The sequence below is a fragment of the Strigops habroptila genome, chromosome 13 (assembly GCF_004027225.2).
Source record: "Strigops habroptila isolate Jane chromosome 13, bStrHab1.2.pri, whole genome shotgun sequence".
Lineage (NCBI taxonomy): Eukaryota > Metazoa > Chordata > Aves > Psittaciformes > Psittacidae > Strigops > Strigops habroptila.
The window spans coordinates 4,402,591-4,422,592 of NC_044289.2; the positions used below are offsets into that span (position 1 = coordinate 4,402,591).

The window sequence follows — 20,002 nt, forward strand, 5'->3', positions numbered from 1 at the left end:
GCGTGGGGCAGAGCGGCCCCGGCCGCGCCTGGCGGACACAGTGCCCCCTACCGGCCCCCGCTGCGGGGGGGTCTGTCCCGAGGCCAGTCCCGGCTCTGCCTCACAGCGGCTCGTCCCCGCGGGGGGCCCGTGCCTCGCGGTGCCACCGCGGGCACAGGGCAGTGGAGAGGGTCCCGCGGAGGGCACAAGGATGCTCAGGGGTCTGGAGCATCTCCCTGATGAGGAGGGATTGCGGGAGCTGGGTCCGTTCAGTCCAGAGAAGAGCAGACCGAGAGGGGATCCCATCAATGCAGGTCAGTATCTCAAAGGCGGGTGGCAGGAGGATGGTGCCAGGCTTTTTTAGTGGTGCCCAGTGACAGGACACGGAGCAATGGCCGTAAACTAAAACACAACAAGTTTCACCTCAACATGAGGAAGAACTTTACACTGAGAGTGGCAGAGCCCCGGAACAGGCTGCCCGGGGGGGGTGTGGGGTCTCCCTCTCTGGAGACATTCAAACCCCACCATGGACATGCTCCTGTGTGACCTGCTCTGGGTGGCCCTGCCTTGGCAAGGGGTTGGACCTGGTGGTCTCCAGAGGTCCCTTCCAGCCCTAATGATTCTGTGACACTCCACTGCGGGCCACCAGCCCCTGTGTGCAGACACAGCTGTGTCCAGATACCCCTCACGTGAGCACACACCATCCCTGTCCCCGCATGACCTGTGCACAAGCACCACCTTTGTGCTGACACCATCAGCGCACAAGAGCACCCACTTGCAGCTCTGTCACCCACGCACATATGCACCCAAGTGCCTCAGCATTGACTCGCTCTCTGCAATTACCTGACAGGAGGATGGAGCCAGGAGGGGGCTGGTCTCTGCTCCCAAGTAACAAGCGACAGGACAAGAGGAAATGGCCTCAAGCTGCACCAGGGGAGGTTTAGGCTGGATATTAGTAACAATTCCTTCCCCAAAGGGTGCTCAGGCACTGGAACAGGCTGCCCAGGGCAGTGCTGGAGTCACCGTCCCTGGAAGTGTTCCCAAACCATGTAGATGAGGCCCTCAGTGCCATGGGTTAGTGGTGGCCTTGGCAGTGCTGGGGAATGGTTGGATTTGATGACCTTAAAGGTCTTTCTCAAGTTGATCCCATGATTCTATGAGTCTAAGGGCCACCCGTGTCCAGGCACGACCTGTGCCAGCTGCTTCATGTGCTCAGAGATGACCAAGTGCAGACACCATCCATGTGCAGACACCACCCGTGTGCAGACACCACTTACGTGCCAATGTCAACCACATGCAGATGCCAGCCATGTGCCCAGACACGCCACCCACATCCTCCCAGCCCGGCTCAGCACAGAGGGTCCTGGCCGTGCTCAGGGTGCTCAACTCCCTCAAGGGACCCAACACGGCTCTTTCCAGCAGAACAGCTCCTTTATTTTTAACGTTCCCCTGCCTTTGACCATCTCATTTTCAGTACAGGGATACAGGGAGAGAAATTGCTCCGTACAAAGAGAACCTGGGTTCACCCTGAAGACCACAGTGGCCAAACCATTTCCAGCCATAGCAACGGTGTTGCTGTAAGTTTTGGGGGAAATGGTTCTTTTTGAAATGAGTAAAAAGAACACAGAAGTGGGGATTATGTTTGTGCCATTTTCTCTCTCTTGCCATGATCTTGTAATTGAAAATTTGAACTGTACTTGCTAATCTCACCTAAATCAGTCATCTGCATATATCAAAACCACCAGAGACACCTTTGAACAGAAACACAACTAATTTGTCACCCATATTTTGATTTCAAGCTCCAGATATGATATTTGGTGGGGAAAAGGAACCACTTGAAAATAAGACCATAGGACACCTCAAGACCCAGGTCAGAGTTCAAACCGACTGTGTATGTGTTTTGATTTTAACTTGTTGTACTTGGTGATCAGATCCAGCTTACTGTGCCCGAGGGTCATTCTTTTCTCAGCCCCATACGCGCTGTTCTTTTCCATCAGCATGTCCTCAGGGAGTTTATCATAGCAAGGAACTCCTGGCTTTTTATCCCATTTTAACTGGTTGTATGGGGAGAGCAGGTCCAATTTTCCTTGTCCAGGACTCTGTCTTTTTTCCAGCCCATAAAACATGTTGTCGTTCTCTGCTGTCGGTTCCCCAGGGGTAGCAGCAGGCCCTTTCTGCTTCGTGCTTGTCCCATTGCTATTGGCACCCTCTGAAAGGGACTGCAGGGACTGCTCCTGTCTTGGAGGGGAGCAGTGGCTGCTGTTAGCTGTACTGTCCCCTTGATAACAAGGTTTATTGGAGCTCAGGGCAGGGGAAGGCTCTGGCGGCAGGAATGTCCTTGCTGTCATGAGATTTGATTTGTGATACAAAGCTGGGGTGGATTTATTTGGAGGACTATTTGGTGAGTCTGGTGGTTCCCCTTGTTGCTTAGGGCAAGTGGGCTTCAGAGACGCGTCTTCCTTCCCCTTCTTATTACCAGAATCTGAGCTTGAATCTTGCTTTTCCAGCTGTACATTGCAGTTGGAGTTTTTCAGAAAGGGAGACACTTTTATGCTTCTGATGCTTACATTGGAAAGGCTGCTGGAGGGGCTCAAGGTTTCAACATCATTCACCTGTGGGGGTTTTAAAAGGGAGCTGGCAACTTTTGAGGTGTTCTGAGAAGAGGGGCACGTTTCAGGATCTGGCACACAGAAGCTGGTCACTGCTCTGGACTCTGCATACAAGTACCGGAATTCCTTCTCAAACTCTGCAACAATCTGACCACGGAAGTGGGTCACCAGGCCAGTGTGGACTTGACTGCAAAGCCAGGTGAAACTGTGAATAAAGGAAAAGAAAACACATGTAACCTTAGTTCAGAGAGTGCCAAGACACCTAGCATTGATTTTAACACTGGAGTGATGTATTGCTACCCCATTTATGTCATTAAAATGTTCCCTGAAGTGTACAAGTCTGAGACTACTTATAGAAATTAATGTACTCATTACATAATTACTAAAAAACAACCCTAAAATGGTCATTTAATTTCAGCTCGGTGATGTAATGAACTGTATGAAAACATAAACAGTGATCAAGAAATAGCAGCTGGTTTTCCTTAGCCTCATGAAAGATGTAGAGCAGCAATTGGCCCCTAACTAAAAAGCACAGCAGCACGTTTTGGGCCTTTTCTTCTCCAGCTTCCTCTTGCCAGCACTCTCTGCCCATAAGCGAGGACCCACCATTTCCCATTCCTCACTCAGCACCAGCTAACTGTGGGCTCGGGGTACTGCCTGTATCAAGCAGGCTGTGCCAAGGAAAGCTCCAACTGTCTGGAGATGGGGTGGTGGTGGGAAAATGAGATACGAAGCATGGGGCACTTAAGGGCTCTTTCTGCTCAACTTGTATTGCTGACTTTCTAGCTCAGCATCTGGCTAGCACACTACACTGCAACCATTCCTTCCACAGAGGGCAAGGACACTGTTAGATGGATATCAAGGCATGCCTGGTCTCCTGCTCTCCTCCCTTGCCTTGGCAGGAGCTATGTTCTCATGTCCTTAACATCTGCAACATGTGATGGACTTGAAGGAGCTACTTATGCAGGCAGAAGGGTGAGGAATGGAGATCTAGGGGAGCAGAGGTCTCCCGAGCCCCACAGGAATACCTCAGGACAGGAAGGCTGATGATGTTTTCCATACGTATTGCTGCGAGATTCCCCAGGCTCTTTCCAGCTTTTCTATGGCATCCAGTTCAGAGATGCATGGTGTTAGAAGTTGTCCCTTGCTCAGCAAGCCCAGTCCCTGCTCTTGCAGTACAATGTCTTGGGATCGCTTCTGGGAGCTTGTTATATTCCACCTCAAGACAAATGAGGTTTTGTCCCAGCTGGGGAAGAACTTTCACTAATTGCCACTCTCCGTATTTTATCTGTTTAACCCTACCTGTTGTTTGTGCCAAAACAGTAACTTAATTAAACAACCCACCCCACATATCTACAGATAATAACCACATTTCTCCTCCCAGTCTTCATTTTCCTAGATCAAATAGGGAAGCTCCTCTTACAGAGTAGGCTCCCCAGGCTCCTGGTCACCCCAGTCACCAGCTGCTGCTTTTATTCTTGCTGTAGTCAAACCAGACTAGCAGACTAATTGTGCTGAATAAAACAGAACCATCACAGAGGGAAGTGCCAGCGTAGGGCTGCATTATCAGCTGCTAAAGCAAGATACTGACTTTGACAAGAGCAGGATGAAATCACAGAAACTACAGGAGAGCAATTGTAATGGAGGTTACATCATTCTCAAGTAAATGTCATTTCATTCAGGACAAGATACTGGCATTATGTTTTGGGACTTCATCAATGTTTACTTCACAAGATAGCTATTTGGGAACTTTTAGTAGGAAAACCAGCTCTTGGCTTGTTCCTAAATAGTATGCAGTTGTTACAGCTCATAATGTTGTTTTGAAGAGAGTAGTATACTTTCACTCAGCATACACCCCCCCCCCCCCAAAAGAGCAACATAAAATGAAAAGATCAATACTCTTCTGCTTAATATCAAACCAGGTAAATTAAGTAAGAATGAAGTAGTAAAAGAGTGAAAAACCTTTGCAGATGGAATGAAGAGTGTCCAGAGATACCATATTGGAGGCTCAAAGCAAAGGAATACAACTTCACAGAGAGACATGACAGAAAACCAAACAGAAAATAGCTGGGATGGCTAAGTGACAGAAGAGAAGCTATTAAGACCGGAAAGCCCATCTTTCAAAAAGGTTGGGTCACACATTGCAAAAGGCATAAGAAATAATACTCAGTTCTTTGTGGGGCTAGCACGTGTAATAGGAGTACTCAGACAATTCCTCTACGTCAGTGTTTATTGTACAGGAGCTTGGGATGATCCTGCCCTGAACTCACTTTTATACAGAACATAAGGGAAGATCAGCCTCATGTTGAAATCTCTGTAGAAGAGATTAGAAAACACATCAAGAAAGCAGACAGTAACAAATTGGCAGGACCAGGTAACATTAACCCAAGAGCACAAAAGGAATGCAAGGATGAAATAGCTCAGCTACTAACCAGGATGCGTTGCTGTCACTTGAAAGTGCCTTGGTTATCAGAAGTGTGGAAGGTTGCTAAAGTGCTGTAATTGTTTTAATGTTCCAGGCCATTAAGTCTCATAACTGCACAGCACAAATTAGAAGATGCTCTTCTAAAGAACACAATTTATGGCTATATGGTAAATATGGCAAGATAGAAAAGGTGGCTTTTGCAAAGGAAAGTTATCTCTCACCAAGCTGTAAGAGTTCTTTGAAGAAATCCAAGAGCCCAGACACGGGAGATTGCATGCAGCCTGTACTGACACTGGCAAAGGCGTCTATCCCAGGGCACTGCTTGGCTCCAGGAGCACTGGTTGTTCCTGTCCACGCTGCTTACACCTATTACCCTTCAACAGAAGCGTGCTGCACCTGCACTGCACAGTGCTTAGATGTATCCCAACTCAGTGCCTACTCCACTCACACACACAGTTGTGTTCTCTCGAACTCCTCAAACCCATGGATGTACTCAGGGGCAGAGCACCTCTCTTCTGGAGGGGCAGATGTGCACCCCTCACACTGCTGTGGACTGTCCTGTGGACTGCGAGAGGACTCTGGTCAGATAATGCCAGCCAGCCCTCTTCACCCAGCCTGGCACCACTGCTGCCAGCAGAGCTGGAAACGGAGCTGTGCAAGTGCTCATGTTTGACCTTCTTGTTCTGGATAGGAGGTCTCATGTCTCAGACACAGATGGTCCACCAGGAACATCACGACAGCTACCCACCAAGGCCTCTGGCCTCACCTTAGCAGGAGGTAAACAACAGGTCTTGCTTAGGTTTCCCTTTTACTCCTTGGACAAAGTGACTTCCACCTTCTGTCTTCTCCCAGCACCCTCTGCCCCAAGTACTGCCTCCCTACAGAAATGCATGAGACAGATAAACCCAGCCACATCCTCTCATCCATATGAACAGTCCCTTCCCCTGTAAGGGGAGCAGCCTCAGATCCAGCAATACACTCCCCTGGCTTTATGACTGTCCCGGCCACTGATGGCTCCCTCCCCACTCAAGGCATTACTGTGTCCCAGTTTCCCATGCTGGTCCAAAAGGGGCCTGCTCACTCTGTCACAACAGGACCTGGAAGGAATCATCCAAATCCCCTCACTGGCACAGCCCTCCTCCTTGCCATAGCGCAGGTTTCCATGACCGGACGATGTGGCCTTGCCAGCCATGGCTATTCCCATCAGTACAAACTGATAAAGGTCTTTTCCTCCATGAACAGCAAAGAGGAAATAGCCAGGGAATGTTCATTCTCCATCTCTTCTGGTATAAAAATGAGACATTGAATGAATTTAATAGGTTATAGATTCAATACGGACAAGAAGAGGTACTTCCTTGCACAACACAAGACACAGGCAAGCTGTGGAGCTCCTTGCTGCAAGCCACTGTGGATGCTACAAATTCATGTGAGTTTCTAAAAGTGGCAGGATTTTCCTGCCATTACTTTTTCCATAACCAACTGCTGCACACAGAGATCCCATACCCAGTTCTGAATCACCCTGGGGCACAAATTACAGGAATCCGGTGAAGGATGGCTGAAGGATAGGATCCCTATCCTCTATCCCAAGGTTCCTGCCTTGCTTTCAAGCTGCTCCTGGAGCAGGAAGCCTCCGGAACCCGTGCAGCTCAGCCTTTGGCCAGGAGATGGAGGTGCAACATCACCTCCCCCTGCCCGTCCCGCCGCAGCACCCCTGCCCCGGGGCTCTGCCTGGGGTCAAGCACCAGCGGCAGGAGCACGCTGCGGTATCCCGGCTGGAGCCCAGGCAGCGTCTTCAACAACAGGATTAGTTCTTCTGCGGGCCCCTCTGTAAAGCCTCAACAGGGTCCAGGGTTGCAGTGGCCTTTCTGTGCTGTGTTGTACAGGTGACTCCAGTTCTTCACACCCAGCCTCTCTGCTTCAGCTATTTCCAAGCTTTGCAGCAGAAGGTTTTTTAATTCTTTCAGTAGTTTCTCTTACTCTCTTTTATTGCTGTTCTCTCACTTTGGCTGTCAAACGTATTCGCTTCTTTCTGTATGCCAATACAAACTTCTGTGTATCATTTTTGCTCACTGCTAAATGTAGATTGTACATAACACTCATTACTAGACCTTTAATTTCAAGTGACATTTTCATGAATAAAATTACAATAATCTGACTTTATTGTAGTAAGCTCTTTAAAAAGCTTACTTACAAGCTTAAGCTTGCTTCCATAGCACTTGAAATCATTTCCACTCCCCGTTTTGATTAGAAACAGTGCAATGTATCACTTACTTTGGGTATCCCATCTCCTACTTCTTACTCACCCTTACAGCAGGATGCCTTCTCTTTTTCTTCGGGATTCACTTTTTATCTATACACCTGAGCACTTCCTCCTCTTTGCTTCAGTGCACTCTGCAAGGTTATGTATAACTTTTCTGCTGGCAATGTTCACTTTATTGCTACACACACCTGCCTGGGGTTCCCTTCCTGATACACTTAGGTTTCCATTCCTTATGCACTCACTTTCTGCATAGTTATAATTTCTTTCTTGAGGTGACCGCTCGAGTTCGATCTGGAACTCATTCTTAAAAACTCTTCCCTCTTGCTTGGGACATGGACACTTGAGAGTATGAGCACTTCTCATTTACAGAAATTCCAAGCCCCCTCCAGCTTCAAACCCATGCTGCTTTACCTGTCCACTGCCAAACATTTATGTACTTAGTTTTTCTTCCTCTGTACTGAAGCCGGTGCAGAGCTTTCATAATCCTCAACTTTCTCCTCTCATTTTTCAGTTTCAGTCCCGTGTCAGCTTCAACCCCAAATCTTGAGTTTCTTTCAGTACAGCACAGCAAACAATGAGCTCCTTCCCTCTGACAGTGCAGGACACATACTGATATTATTTTGACTATCTTTCATTTAGAGCTGAGAAATTTTATCTCCTCTAAGGCAACTCAAACTTTATGAGCTATAGAAACAGACAGATGTTGTGAAATAACTGAGCTGAAATGATGCCTCTGACACAGGAGGCATCTCAGAAACTTACTGGGTAGAAGAAAATCAAGGAACAGTATAACTGCAAAGGTAGAAATTATACAGGAAGGACAAATAGAGGGTATGTTGCTGGGACAATGGCACAATTATATCAACATATATATCAAAACAAATGAAACATATTCCTAAATTCCACTCCCAAATAGCAAAAATATAGCATTAGGGCTGTGAACTTTCTGAGCAGAGTGCTGATGGTAACTACGCCATGCTAAGGAAGTGCTAAGAGGCTAAGGCAGAAAGCAGAGGACTGAAGGGACATTCAGTTACAGCCATGCTGAACAGGGGCCATTACTAGAAGAGTTGAAGAAACTGCAGTTCAGACACTATAAATGACTGCTTTTTGGAGAAACTAAACAGAAAACCAGCAAAAGGAGAAATAACAAGTTCAGAAGGGAAAGGCCACTTGGCAAAAAAATAACCATGACGTACCCATATCCAATATTCTTTCAGGGCTGAAATAATCCACGACAGTAATACTTAACTTAAAAGAGAAAGTGAGGAATACTATTAAAAGGAGATTTAAAAGAGTAACTAAAAAGGTTAAATGCCTGAGGCAGCATGAAGGTTGTTTGAAGATGCTATATTAGAGGCTCTGAGAAAATGTACCTATCAAAATAAAAATATTTTAAAACATCGAAAAAGTCACCATAGTTAAAAGGTGCATTAAAGGAAAATATTAAAGTAAACAGTCCTCAAAACCTGGAAGTCAGCAATTTTCCAATTATTAACCAGGGAATAACCTATAATTTAAAATTGAACATAGTACCAGAGGAATGGAAAGTAGTAAATGTGAACCTTTTAAAGAGCTCCTGGAAAACTACAAACCAGCCAGTCTTATTTCCATACTGAACAAACTGGTAGAAGCAAATGGAGAGGAAAATGATTAGATGCATAAATAACTATAATCATACTGCTGAAGCCTCAGCATGTTTTTGTGGAAGGAAGCCATGCCTCAAAAGCCTCTTGCAGTCCTTTGAAGGAGGCAGCAAGCACACAGATTCATACGATCTGCTTGATGTTGGACACTTGAGTTTTTAAAGAGACTTTGACACGGTCATTCAGCAAAGACTCTTAGAAAAATTACGTGATCCTGGAGTACAAAGGAAGGTCTTCGTGCGGAGTAACAGTTGACTAAAGATGGGATACAAATGCTACAAATAGTTTTAATTTACCCACTGGAATCCCACAAGTTTTGTGCTGGGATTGCTGCTGTTCAGCATATTCAGAAACATCCCAAAAAGTGGGAGAAACAGTCCATGTCAGAGCTCTTGACAAAATTATTATGGGTGGTCAAAAGAAAACTGGATAATCAGAAGCTGCAACATATAATTAGTGACTGATGATAAGTGACAGATAGACAAAAATCAATGTCAATAAATTCAAACGGTTGCAAACCCCCGATGGTCTCTGTATATTGATGAGTTCTCAGACATTAACATTTAGAAGGGAGGTCAGGGTTCCCATGGACAGTTCAAAAAAGATCACTTCAATGTTTAGTACGAGTCAAAAGGGCAAAGAGCAGACTAGAACCTGCCAGAACGGGGACAGAGGAAAAGGCAGAAGTCACCATTACACTACAGTGCTGCAGGGTAGTGGGTGGGGATATCTTTACCACTTCATGCAGTTGTGGTCAATTTGTCTCACAAAAGATAGACATTATGCTTAAAGGTTTGGAAGTTCTCCTGCATGAGAAATGACTGAATAGGCAAGGATACTTCAGCTGGAGAAGAGATGAGTCACGTGAGGGATTATAATGGAGGAGGACAAAATCATGGATGCAGTCAAGAAAGGAAACAGGAAACAGTGATTTACTGTGTCCAGGTTATGGGAATTTGAGGGCATCAAAGATGATCATCTAGCAGTAGGTGTAATGTAAACACAATGGATCACTTCTTCACACAAAACATAAGTTAAATTGCATAACCCATTGCCAGAGGGTATCGCGGAGGCCAACCATGGTGGGAAAAAGTCTCCTAAGGCAAATTAAACAGAGAAGCACATACAACGTATAACCCCAGATGTTCTGAAACCTTGCACACAAGACTGCTGAACTGTAAAACCTGCCACTGGTAAGAACACTCGTACCCTCTTTCTCTATCATCCTGAGATAACCCTGGATCCACCCTGGACCTCTGGCTTTACTCAGTAATTATTCTCATCCTCTGAATGGGACTTTCCTATCTGCAGGGAGAGTAATCTAAGTATCTGCTATACCAGGTATAGCACCAGGCTGCAGTATACCCAGTAGCAGACTTCCTGATTTTCTCCTGTGGAAGTGTTTCTGACCATCCCTGAACAAATTCCACAGAGACTGTTTCTTTTAGTTCAGAATATCACATGCTTACTGGGACAACAGAGAATCAGATATAAGACCCTATTCAACTGAATAATTATCTTCCATAACTCAAGAAGTTTCAGTTATACAGAGATCTATAGAAAGAGAGCACATCACAGCTCCAAATCTCTGCCCCAGAATAGGAGAGGGAGGAACTGACCCAGAGAACCAAATCTGTGTTTTAAGCAATAGCCTGACTCTGGGCCACAGGGAAATAAGAAATTCCTCCAGCTGTGGACTTCAATCTAGGTGTCACACATTCAGTTTTAGCCATTCAAAAATGAGTGGTCTCAGTTATCTAATCCCCACCCCCTGCAGTCATTGGAGATGGACAGATGTTTCCAAGTAGTGATTCACTCCATTGTTTGCAATACAGGTCTTAGGATGCTCAAAATGCTGCCAGACACTGCTCTCCACATTGCTTATATAGAGACTCTACACACCCAGTTTCAACTTGGTACTTCCATTTTTCATTGCCAGTGTTTGATAAGGTGAAAACTCCACGCTTGGAGATGAAGTCAGAAGCAGAGGAGAAGGTGCAGCTTGGAGCTGTAACACTGATGAAGACTCTGGTAGGTCAAGGGTCCAGCATGTGCTGGCTGGGAGATAGAAAAGAGATAGGGAGAGGGAGCACAGTGTTCAAAGAGACCTGGTAGAAGGAAAATAAAGTATTGCCAGGGCACCAAATTCACAGAAATATTAGAACGGTCTGTCCTGGGGAGTTGCACTGTTTGTGAAGGATAATATGACATGCAACAGTGTGAAAATGCTGTGGGGAAGATCTGTAGGTGGAAAACTCAGAGTCTAATAAACATATAGTACAAGAACAATAGTCCCCATCCTCTGATCAGTGGTGGTGGTCAGACAATGTTAACTGAGATTACAGAGGCAGAAAAGTTAGGACAGACAGTAATAGTGGGAGATTTCATCCACTCATACACATACTAGGTTAATGCTTCACTGGGATGAGCTGTGGAGAAAAACTTTTTGGAAGTAATAAAATCATTACTTGCCAGAATTAAGTACTCTAAATTGTTTGAACCACAAGAAAAGATGTTATTCAGGATGTGGTCTGGAATGATGCATAAGACTCAGTTCCAGAAGTATAAGTGGAAGAGCCCATTTGTAATAATGATCACAACACAATTTTAACACTCTAGTGAGAGAGAGCAATCTAAATAAATGCAGCTTGTGGATATTCAATTTCAAGAAAGGTAACTGTGCAAAAATGCAGCAGTTACTCAGAAAGGGCTGACTGGCAAAGGCTGACCACTGGAGCTGACCTCACCCTGGGCCATGGCAGAGTGTGCTGTGAAGAACAAGGTTACTGATGGCACAGAGCAGCACAGCCTCTTGGAAAAGGTCAACAGGGCTACTGTGAAGGCAAGCCCTGCCTCACAGACCTGCTGGAGGTTGGGGAGAGAGCCAGGGAGCACATGGATAAAGGGACCAGCCAAATACATAATTTGGGGTGTTCAAACAGCCTTTGACAAGGTTCTACACCAAAGCCTTTTAAGAAACTAAGTTGCCATGGACATGGAAGAAAGGTCTTGTTACGGACCAGGAGCTGGTGAAAGCACAGGATGCAAAGGGTATGTAGGGCTTTATAGTAATTTTTTAGCATGGGTAAGAGTCAGCAGTGAGGCCCCACAGACTGATGCTGGCACTGGTTTCCATCCTGTTAGTGACCCCAGGCATGGAGGGGAGCAGGTTTGCAGAGGATCTCAATTCCTTCAGGTGGTTCAACACCTCACTGAAGGTGAGGAAATCCAGCAGAGGAAATCCTCACAGAACTGAGCAAGTGGACAAATATGTGGTAGTTGAACTTCAGTGTAGGAAAATGTGGTGTACCCATAAGGGAAAATGTGTGATGCTGTCACGGTTTAACCCCAGCCAGAAACAAAGGACAACACAGCTGCTCACTTCCTCCCTCTGCTTACCTTCCTCCCATGATAGGATGGGGAGGAGAACTGGAAAATAAAGCTAAAACTTGTGAGTTAAGAACAGTTTAATAACTGAAATAAAGTAAAATATAATAATAATGAATAATAATAAATTATTATTAATAATAATAATAATAGTAGTAGCAATAATAATAATAATAGTAATGTTCTATAGTACGGAATATCCCTTTAGCTAGTTGGGGTCAGGTGTCCTGTCTCTGCTCCCTCCCAGCTTCTTGTGCCCCTCCTCACTGGCAGAGCACGAGACTGAAAGTCCTTGATCAGCGTTAGAGCTACTGAGCAACAACTAAAACATCGGTGTGTTATCAGAGTTGTTCTTCGACTAAAGCCAAGAAACAGCACTGCACCAGCTACTAGGAAGGAAATTAACTCTATCCCAGCCAAAACCAGGACAGATGCTGAACCTGGAACAGCTGAAGAAGGAACTCAGAATCATCATCATCAATTCTCTGAAATCATCAGCTCAATGTGCAATAGTAGCTAAAAAATTCAATGAGTGATGGCCAGTGTCAGCAAGAGTGATACTAACAAAGCAGAGAACACTATTTTGATGCTCTGTAACACCCTGGTGCAGCTGTATCTTGGGGGCTTGCGTGCAGTTCTGGTGTCTGCACCTCAAGAAGGACACAGTGAGGTTAGAGGGGGTGCAGAGAAAGGTAATTAAAATGGCTGAGGGATGCAGCTGCCGAGACCGAAAAGGCCAAGGTCTTCACTTTAGGTAAGAAAAAGGCAATGAGAGTGGATAAGATGGAGGCTTGGAAAAGTGTGAAAGCGATCACTTAGCTGAATGTAGGACAGCTCTTTTACCAATCTGCAGCTCTAGAACTAGGGGCACTTCATTAATTTCGTAGGAGATTGGTTTAGAACAGACAATGAGTTAGGACAAAATCACAGACAAAAGGAACAGAACAGGTACTGAAGGGAATAAGTAGGGATGCATGCAATGGTTACGCATGCTGTAGGAGGACAAGAGGGATGGACCACACATAGCAGTTTGGGCTGCTCTTCCTAAAAGCATCAGCAGGAGACAGAATGTAGGCTAGGTGGAGCATCATCTAACCTGGCAGAGCATTTTTTACATCTTTAAGAAATGAAGCAATGCTCACAGAGATGTCCAGGAAATGTCAATGCTGGCAGACAAGCAGTTAATGTTATCTGAAAGCTAAACTGCAAGGTAAGAGCAAGAGGATGGAGTAGAAGAAGGTAAAGCATCAAAATGAAACCTTACATTTATAAGGGAAAATGAAAATGAAAACCAGTGCACCATTATCATGGAGAAAAGAAAATAAAAGCTGCATTATTCAGTATTTTGGTAATCAATATTTTCTCAGTGTCACAGTAGTCAGTATATGTAATTACCTGTAGGTACCAGCAAGAACTTGGTCACAATCAATCAGGATAAACTTCTCCAGAACCTGCCCTGCAAACTTCTTGCCTGCTTTGCTGTAGTATGTGTCTCCACTCAGACATCTTATGCGCATGTTCTGAAACCAAAGAGAGCAGAGTTGGTCAAGGGACATGTACTGAACCAAACTGAAATGTTCCCTTACGCATCATTGATGGAGTCCCTCAAACAGGAGCTCTGCTCCCAGAGGTAGAATGCAGCAAGGCTGTAAGTATTTCTTGGCTTCTGTGTACCAAATATTTTGTCACACTGTCTGCTTCTATAAAATTAAAATACCAGCAAATATTAACAAGCTCCATGTAGGTAAAAATGCTGATCTGAAAACAATTTGGGGAATCCTATGCACCTACAGATCATTTCTGAAGTATGTAAGAGTATAGTTTCTTCCAGATTACTGATAATATTCAATTAACCACACTAGCTGATGGCTCCCTCAGCTGGGGAAGGCAAAGAGGAGAACAGTCACTGGAAACAGTTGCTGGCCTGATCTCTATGATCCAGTGCCAAACAAAACATCTCATGTAAATGGACATGCTTAGGGCTGCACCTAGCCGGCCTGCCAGGTCATCCCCTACTGCCCCTCCAGGCCAGCCTCCCTGGCACACCAGGAGTTGTCACAAACTGTCACCACTTTGTCCCAGCAGATCCCTTCGTGGGCAGCTCATCCCTGCCCAGCGACAGCCCCGCAGAAGACAAAGACCTGAGGCAGTTGGTATGGGCAGCACATGCTGATGGGGCTGTTTTGCCTCTTGGCAGAGGTGGGTGCTGCCCATGGGAGTTTCTGGTGGAGCTGACAGTGTCCCCTCCACCATGCAGCAGATTTCAGCCTGGCTAGGCACAGCAGCTTGTAACAACCAGCAGGAATAGCTGTGATTTGCCTACAGATGTTCCCTGCAGGGTGCAGACCCATTCCCTGCCACCCCTCCAGGAGCTGCTCCTGGGCATCACTGTGCCCCCTTCTCCCCCTCCAGGGCAGGTTGAGCATGTGTGGGCTCCCCAGGCTGCAGGTACACGGCCAGGGACTGGCTCGCCCAGCCTGGCCTCACGTGGGGCTCATGGTGTGCTAGTTGTGCCTCAGGGGTGAGGAGCAGGAGGCAGTCACTCTGTGGCAGGTGACTCCATTCCTGACGGCTTCCCTCTTACCGTCAGAGGCCCCGTGGGCAGGAGATGGGCTTCCCGGAAACAGCCCCTATGAGGAAAGGCTGAGAGAGCTGGGGCTCTTCACTCTGGAGAAGAGAAGACTCCAGGGAGACCAGTGAGAAGACTCACTTGGGAAGAGGTTCCTCTCTCCCTCAAAGTAGTTAAACCCACTTCAAGTAAGAGATATCCTTATTTTATATGTATTTTATAAGTATTTTAAAATTAGAATTCTTACATTATATTTCAATTTTTTAAAAAATATGAATATTTAAATATATCTTATATATTATAGATTTTTATTGTAATCCTTTTTTTTTTTAATCCCTATTTTTTATATCCATATTTGTCACCACAGTATTTCTTCCCTCCTTCTATTCTCTAGTCTTTCCAAGGCTGGGTCAGTTTCTGATACCTGGCTTATTTTTTCCATCCTTTTCATCCTCTTGGCAATCCAGGCTCTGAATTGCCCAAACAAGATGAGAATCCTGCAGTCTTACAGGAAAGTCAGACTGCCAGGTACCACTCTCACTTGATTTGGACAGTAGTTTTAGGTTCGGCAGATGGCCACTTGAAAACAAATCCAGTTAAGACAGTGAAGTCTCCTGCTGTGACTGCTGCCAATGCTCCATGCACCACTGTGGGATTTGCTGATGCTCAGCGCCAGGATTTGACACCAGCAGGCTCACAGAATGCTCTTAGAAGTAAGATGCTGGAGGGACAATTGCTCCAAACTCCCCATTAAACTACAGATTGTCACCAATTATTCCAAATGGAGATTTACCATCACATCCTGTCACAACTCAGAGCCAGGAATAAAACACATACACTCATTCCACTTAGATGTGGATATCAAGCATGTATGTTAATGTACTGTATGAGATGCATCAGTTTAAGAGGCACTTCACAATGAGACCTGACTGAGTCACCCAATGGAGGAGGCAAGTGTTAATTAGCCATTCAAGCACAAGACATGACATCAAGTCTAACAAAGAGACATAGACATCTCCATGGACGTAAACTCATTCTAATTTTAATTAAAAACAATAGCCAGGCTCTTGGATGAGAAACAAATACAATAAATTTTGGAGAGATGGAATTTCTCTGGATTCACCAGGTGACTTCAGTGATGCAGTTGTTTATGAAAGAAAACATGCACCAGCATGAAGCAGTTTTTCCTAACAGTTGCCATTTCAAGAGGCAGGATGAAATGGGTCTGGCTTGTGAGAAGAGCATTGCTAACATGAGGGAAGAAGGAAGCATCTCTAAATTAATCTTTGTGCAGACAGATTAAAAATTAGGGCAAATTAAGACACTTGTAACTGCATCTATTTTGAATGTTGTAAAACTAAAATATTTTACAACATTTAGGGACAGGACAAGGGGGAATGGCTTTAACCTGCCAGAGGGGAGATTAAGATGAGATCTTAGGAGGAAATTCTTCCCTGTGAGGGTGCTGAGGCGCTGGCACAGGGTGCCCAGAGAAGCTGTGGCTGCCCCATCCCTGGCAGTGTTCAAGGCCAGGTTGGACACAGGGGCTTGGAGCAACCTGCTCTAGTGGAAGGTGTCCCTGCCCATGGCAGGGGGTTGGAACTGGATGAGTTTTAAGGTTCCTTTCAACCCAAACCATTCTATGACTCTATGACTAACAAGTGACAATAAAAAACCAACTTCCTTTGATAAGTGGTAGCCAGAAAGGCTGTATGAGGAGCAGCAAGACACTGGGGTGCATTTCTGAGTCTGCAAGTTCCCAAGAGAGCTTGTCACACTGACACACTCATTTTTATTGTTTGTGTGCTCTGGGCACCAGCCGCTATTGCTGATGGGCACCCCACTGCATGGGGAATCAGGCTCCTCACAAATCCCTCATGAACCCATAACTGAATAGCAAAGCCTAAAAGCGTATCTTAACATGAGGTTTTCCAACATGTGGTTTTACACTGAGGTAAGGGTACCTGGCTTTTATTGATTCCAAGACTCAGTCACACACTGGGTATGATAAATGAGAACTTACTGGGAAGTTGTCCTGAGTAAGAGCCATTTTATTGCACATTTCCACAAAATGCTTCAAGTACTCTTCATCCAGGATCAGGTAAACAGGGATGTGCCGTCTGCTTGAGGCCTCCAGCAGGTCACACAGTATTTCCATGTCTGTAAACAGATCCATCACAATTGCTATCACCTAGCCAGGAGAAAAGAGGTAAAAGGCTGTTGAATTGTGCCCAAGCGAATTGTGCTTTAAACTATGAATTAAGTATTCAAACCTCCCGAGTTACCGAGCATCTGTGGCCACGTGACTGGAGACTGCTTCTGGACCTTTGTGTTTAACAGCCCTCACCCCACCATGGCAGATAAAATCACTTTTAATAACCATGAAGACATTCCCCATCCAGCTACCTCCGGTCTCGTCTGTCATTCACAGAAAGAAATAGCTGAAAGGGTAATGCCTATGCACAAACTGAGTATCATTGATGCAACAAATATGTATGGCCTTAAGCACATATACCAGAAAGAGAGCACAGGAACGGAAGAGCTGAGACCGACCAAAATCATTATTCAATCGGTATGAGTGACTCCACAGATGACTAGCATATTCATATAAAGAAGTATCATTTTTTTCAGGAAGGACACACTGCCAGGTAAGGGAGAAGGTATTTTGATCAAGTATGTGCATGTCCATGTTCCAAGATTACATCCTAGGGGCAAACAGACAAAACTGCAGAATCATGTGTGTGGGAAGGATCCCTTCCCTCTCCTGCTGGCAGCACTCCTGCTAACGCAGCCCGGAATGCAAGCTATGGTTATGAAACCCAACAGTAGGAAGAAACAATAACACTAATGTTATTTAAAAGAATAAAGAAACCAAACACTTGCCAGAAAAGGTCTCCAAGGGAGGGGTTTTGAAAAGGAAAAAATATTTAAAGACAACTGCCAGTTCTTTAAAGAACGAGATTGAAGAAAGCCCTGGCTTTCTTCAAAGATCCATCTGTTGGCCATCACTATTAGTGACAGGAATCGGGACACCTTGGAGAAGGAAGGAAGAGGCAGGAGAGCACTTTCTGAGCTGGACAATTTGTCAGACCTGGCACACTTCACCTGAGGTTGCTTGCAGAGCCATCCAGTGACTTAGACCTTGAACCATTAACAGTTAACATGGAAGAAGGCAACACACTGGGGGACTGAGAAAGGTAAAGTAGTGAAGGATTTACCAACAGGCCAGCTGCATTTCAAAAGCTGAAAAAGTAATGGAAGTACTGACAAAGTACTTCAGTCTCAGTCTTTGCCCTATCTTGGCAGTTAATAAGGTAACTGTTCAGTACTTGTAAGTTGTGTGCATAACTCTGGCTTTGAGTTTCTACAACTAGTAGAGGATGCCCAAATAAAGATGGCCTAAAAAACGCTCAGTTTTGGAGTGAAGATCCAGTGGCCTATTTACCCTGCTATTGAATGTTCATGCCCTATACTACACCTTGCACACCAAATGCATGACAGAGTTTGTTCTGCTGCTCATCATGCACCCCATGAGGGGGTAGGAATCCTGTTCTCAAACACCTCCTCTGCCTGTGTTAGAGCATGGCCATGAATCAATTCTCCAAATCACCCTATGGAACAGATCATGTAGGGTGAGCTTTCCTCTGTCACTTCTGCTCAGCTGCTCCTCTTCAAACAAAGAGTTAATGCAGAGGACAGCAGCAAGGCTGACTTTTATGTGTGAGTAGGTCTGAACTGGAATAGTTTCAGAAGAGTAGAGGAGCTCCAAGTATCACTGTCCTTGGGTGTGGGGACAGGCTCATGTCTCAGCTCCAGACCGGCATGCTGGCCTCAGATCACCCACAGCCCAATGGCTCTTCTGCTCTGTTTTCATTAATGAACTGCCTCTTTCCAGGCTCATAACCACAGCCTAAGTGCTGAGTGGAGGCAACTGCCATGGGCAGAGCAGGGCCCCATTAGGTTCTCGTTGCTCTACTGCCCAGTCTCTTGCTTGGCAAGCTGGCTCCCCTCAGCCCTGCTCTGCCTGCACACACATGGAGAGACCCTCTGCACCAAGCCATGGCAGAGGAGGGCAGCCATGCCAAAAGGTTGCTTCCTGCTCCCTTTGGGATTTACCCCTTTTGCAGATGGACAAGATTTCTTGGCTCTATCCAATTTGTCCCCAAAGACAATCTCTGTGATGATGCCTTACACACTGTCATTAGTCCTCAGCATCTTGCAGAAGATCTCCAGCCCCAGCCCACCACAGCAGAGTTTGGGCAAGAACCTTCCTGGAGGCTGGTGTGATCCCAGGGATCCACATGGGACAAAAGCTGTCATCAAGAACTAAAAATCACTCCCACTGTCCAGGCCAAAACCACATCTCCACCCTCTCACTCTGGCCCTGGGAAACACGTTTCAGAGCCCGACTCCAAAGGGCACCTCTTGTATAGCTCTCACTGTTGTCTTGCCAGATGTCTTACGAGGCTCTCGCAAACTCTTTTCCCCTCCTGAAATGCACCCACCTGGCATGGAAAGGAGCGTCAGCCCTGGAAGAGCTCTGAAAGCACTGAGAAGTATCTCCAACTTCCCAAATTAATGTTGCTGCTGGGCTATCACCATTAGGTACCGTTGACACCCAACAGAAAAAAGCAGAACTTCACCACGTCTTTCCACACTGGATTTCCACCAAAGACCAAAGGCAATTTAACCAAATGACTTTGATGGGCCGCCTATCCTCTAATGATGAAGCACCAAGAAAAAACTATAGCCCAAACCTTGTGTAAGGCCTCGGGCAAGTCCCTCTCAGCCACATTTGCCTCACAGTATTTCAGTTCATCTCAAGCTTAGGTCTGAGGCAGGCTTGGCCTGGAGACAATCTAAACTTGCCTTGGGAAGTCAGTATAATGGGGTCAAGATGCTCCTTTGTCCTCAGTGCTCAGAGGCATTGCTTGTACCTAATGGAGATGGAAGGTCCACACCACCTTGCTTTTCTCTACCAGTGCTCAGATGCTTTGGCAGGGTTCAGTGCTGTTCCTTACTCCAATCCAGCACTGGCAGTCTACCGCACTCGCTGCGCGAGAGATGGGGCTGAGCAGGCCATAGGTGTGCATGGCAGCATGTGGCACAGTCACCGGTGGCACCCAG

The 20,002-nt window shown here is 45.9% G+C and overlaps 1 protein-coding gene and 1 long non-coding RNA gene across 3 annotated transcripts in view; one reads left to right on the top strand and one right to left on the bottom strand.

Annotated features, from left to right (window-relative positions):
• The first annotated feature begins 70 nt into the window (after positions 1-70).
• Positions 71-2,923, top strand: LOC115615114. 2 transcript variants are annotated; one of them, XR_003993951.1, is made up of 4 exons: positions 71-293; positions 1,454-1,556; positions 1,779-1,849; positions 2,487-2,923. It is a non-coding gene; the product is annotated as an uncharacterized LOC115615114 (long non-coding RNA). The 2 variants fall into 2 exon arrangements; XR_003993952.1 differs by having other exon boundaries at positions 1,459-1,556.
• Positions 1,555-20,002, bottom strand: part of FAM83C (family with sequence similarity 83 member C) — a 30,417-nt gene continuing 11,969 nt past the window's right edge. Inside the window, exons 3-5 of the mRNA XM_030502863.1 lie at positions 16,899-17,066; positions 13,702-13,826; positions 1,555-2,793 (exon numbers count right to left, since the gene is read on the bottom strand). Of these exons, the coding sequence (XP_030358723.1) occupies positions 1,851-2,793; positions 13,702-13,826; positions 16,899-17,066 (1,236 nt within the window). The 3' untranslated portion in view covers positions 1,555-1,850. The remainder of the gene's footprint in view (positions 2,794-13,701; positions 13,827-16,898; positions 17,067-20,002) is intronic.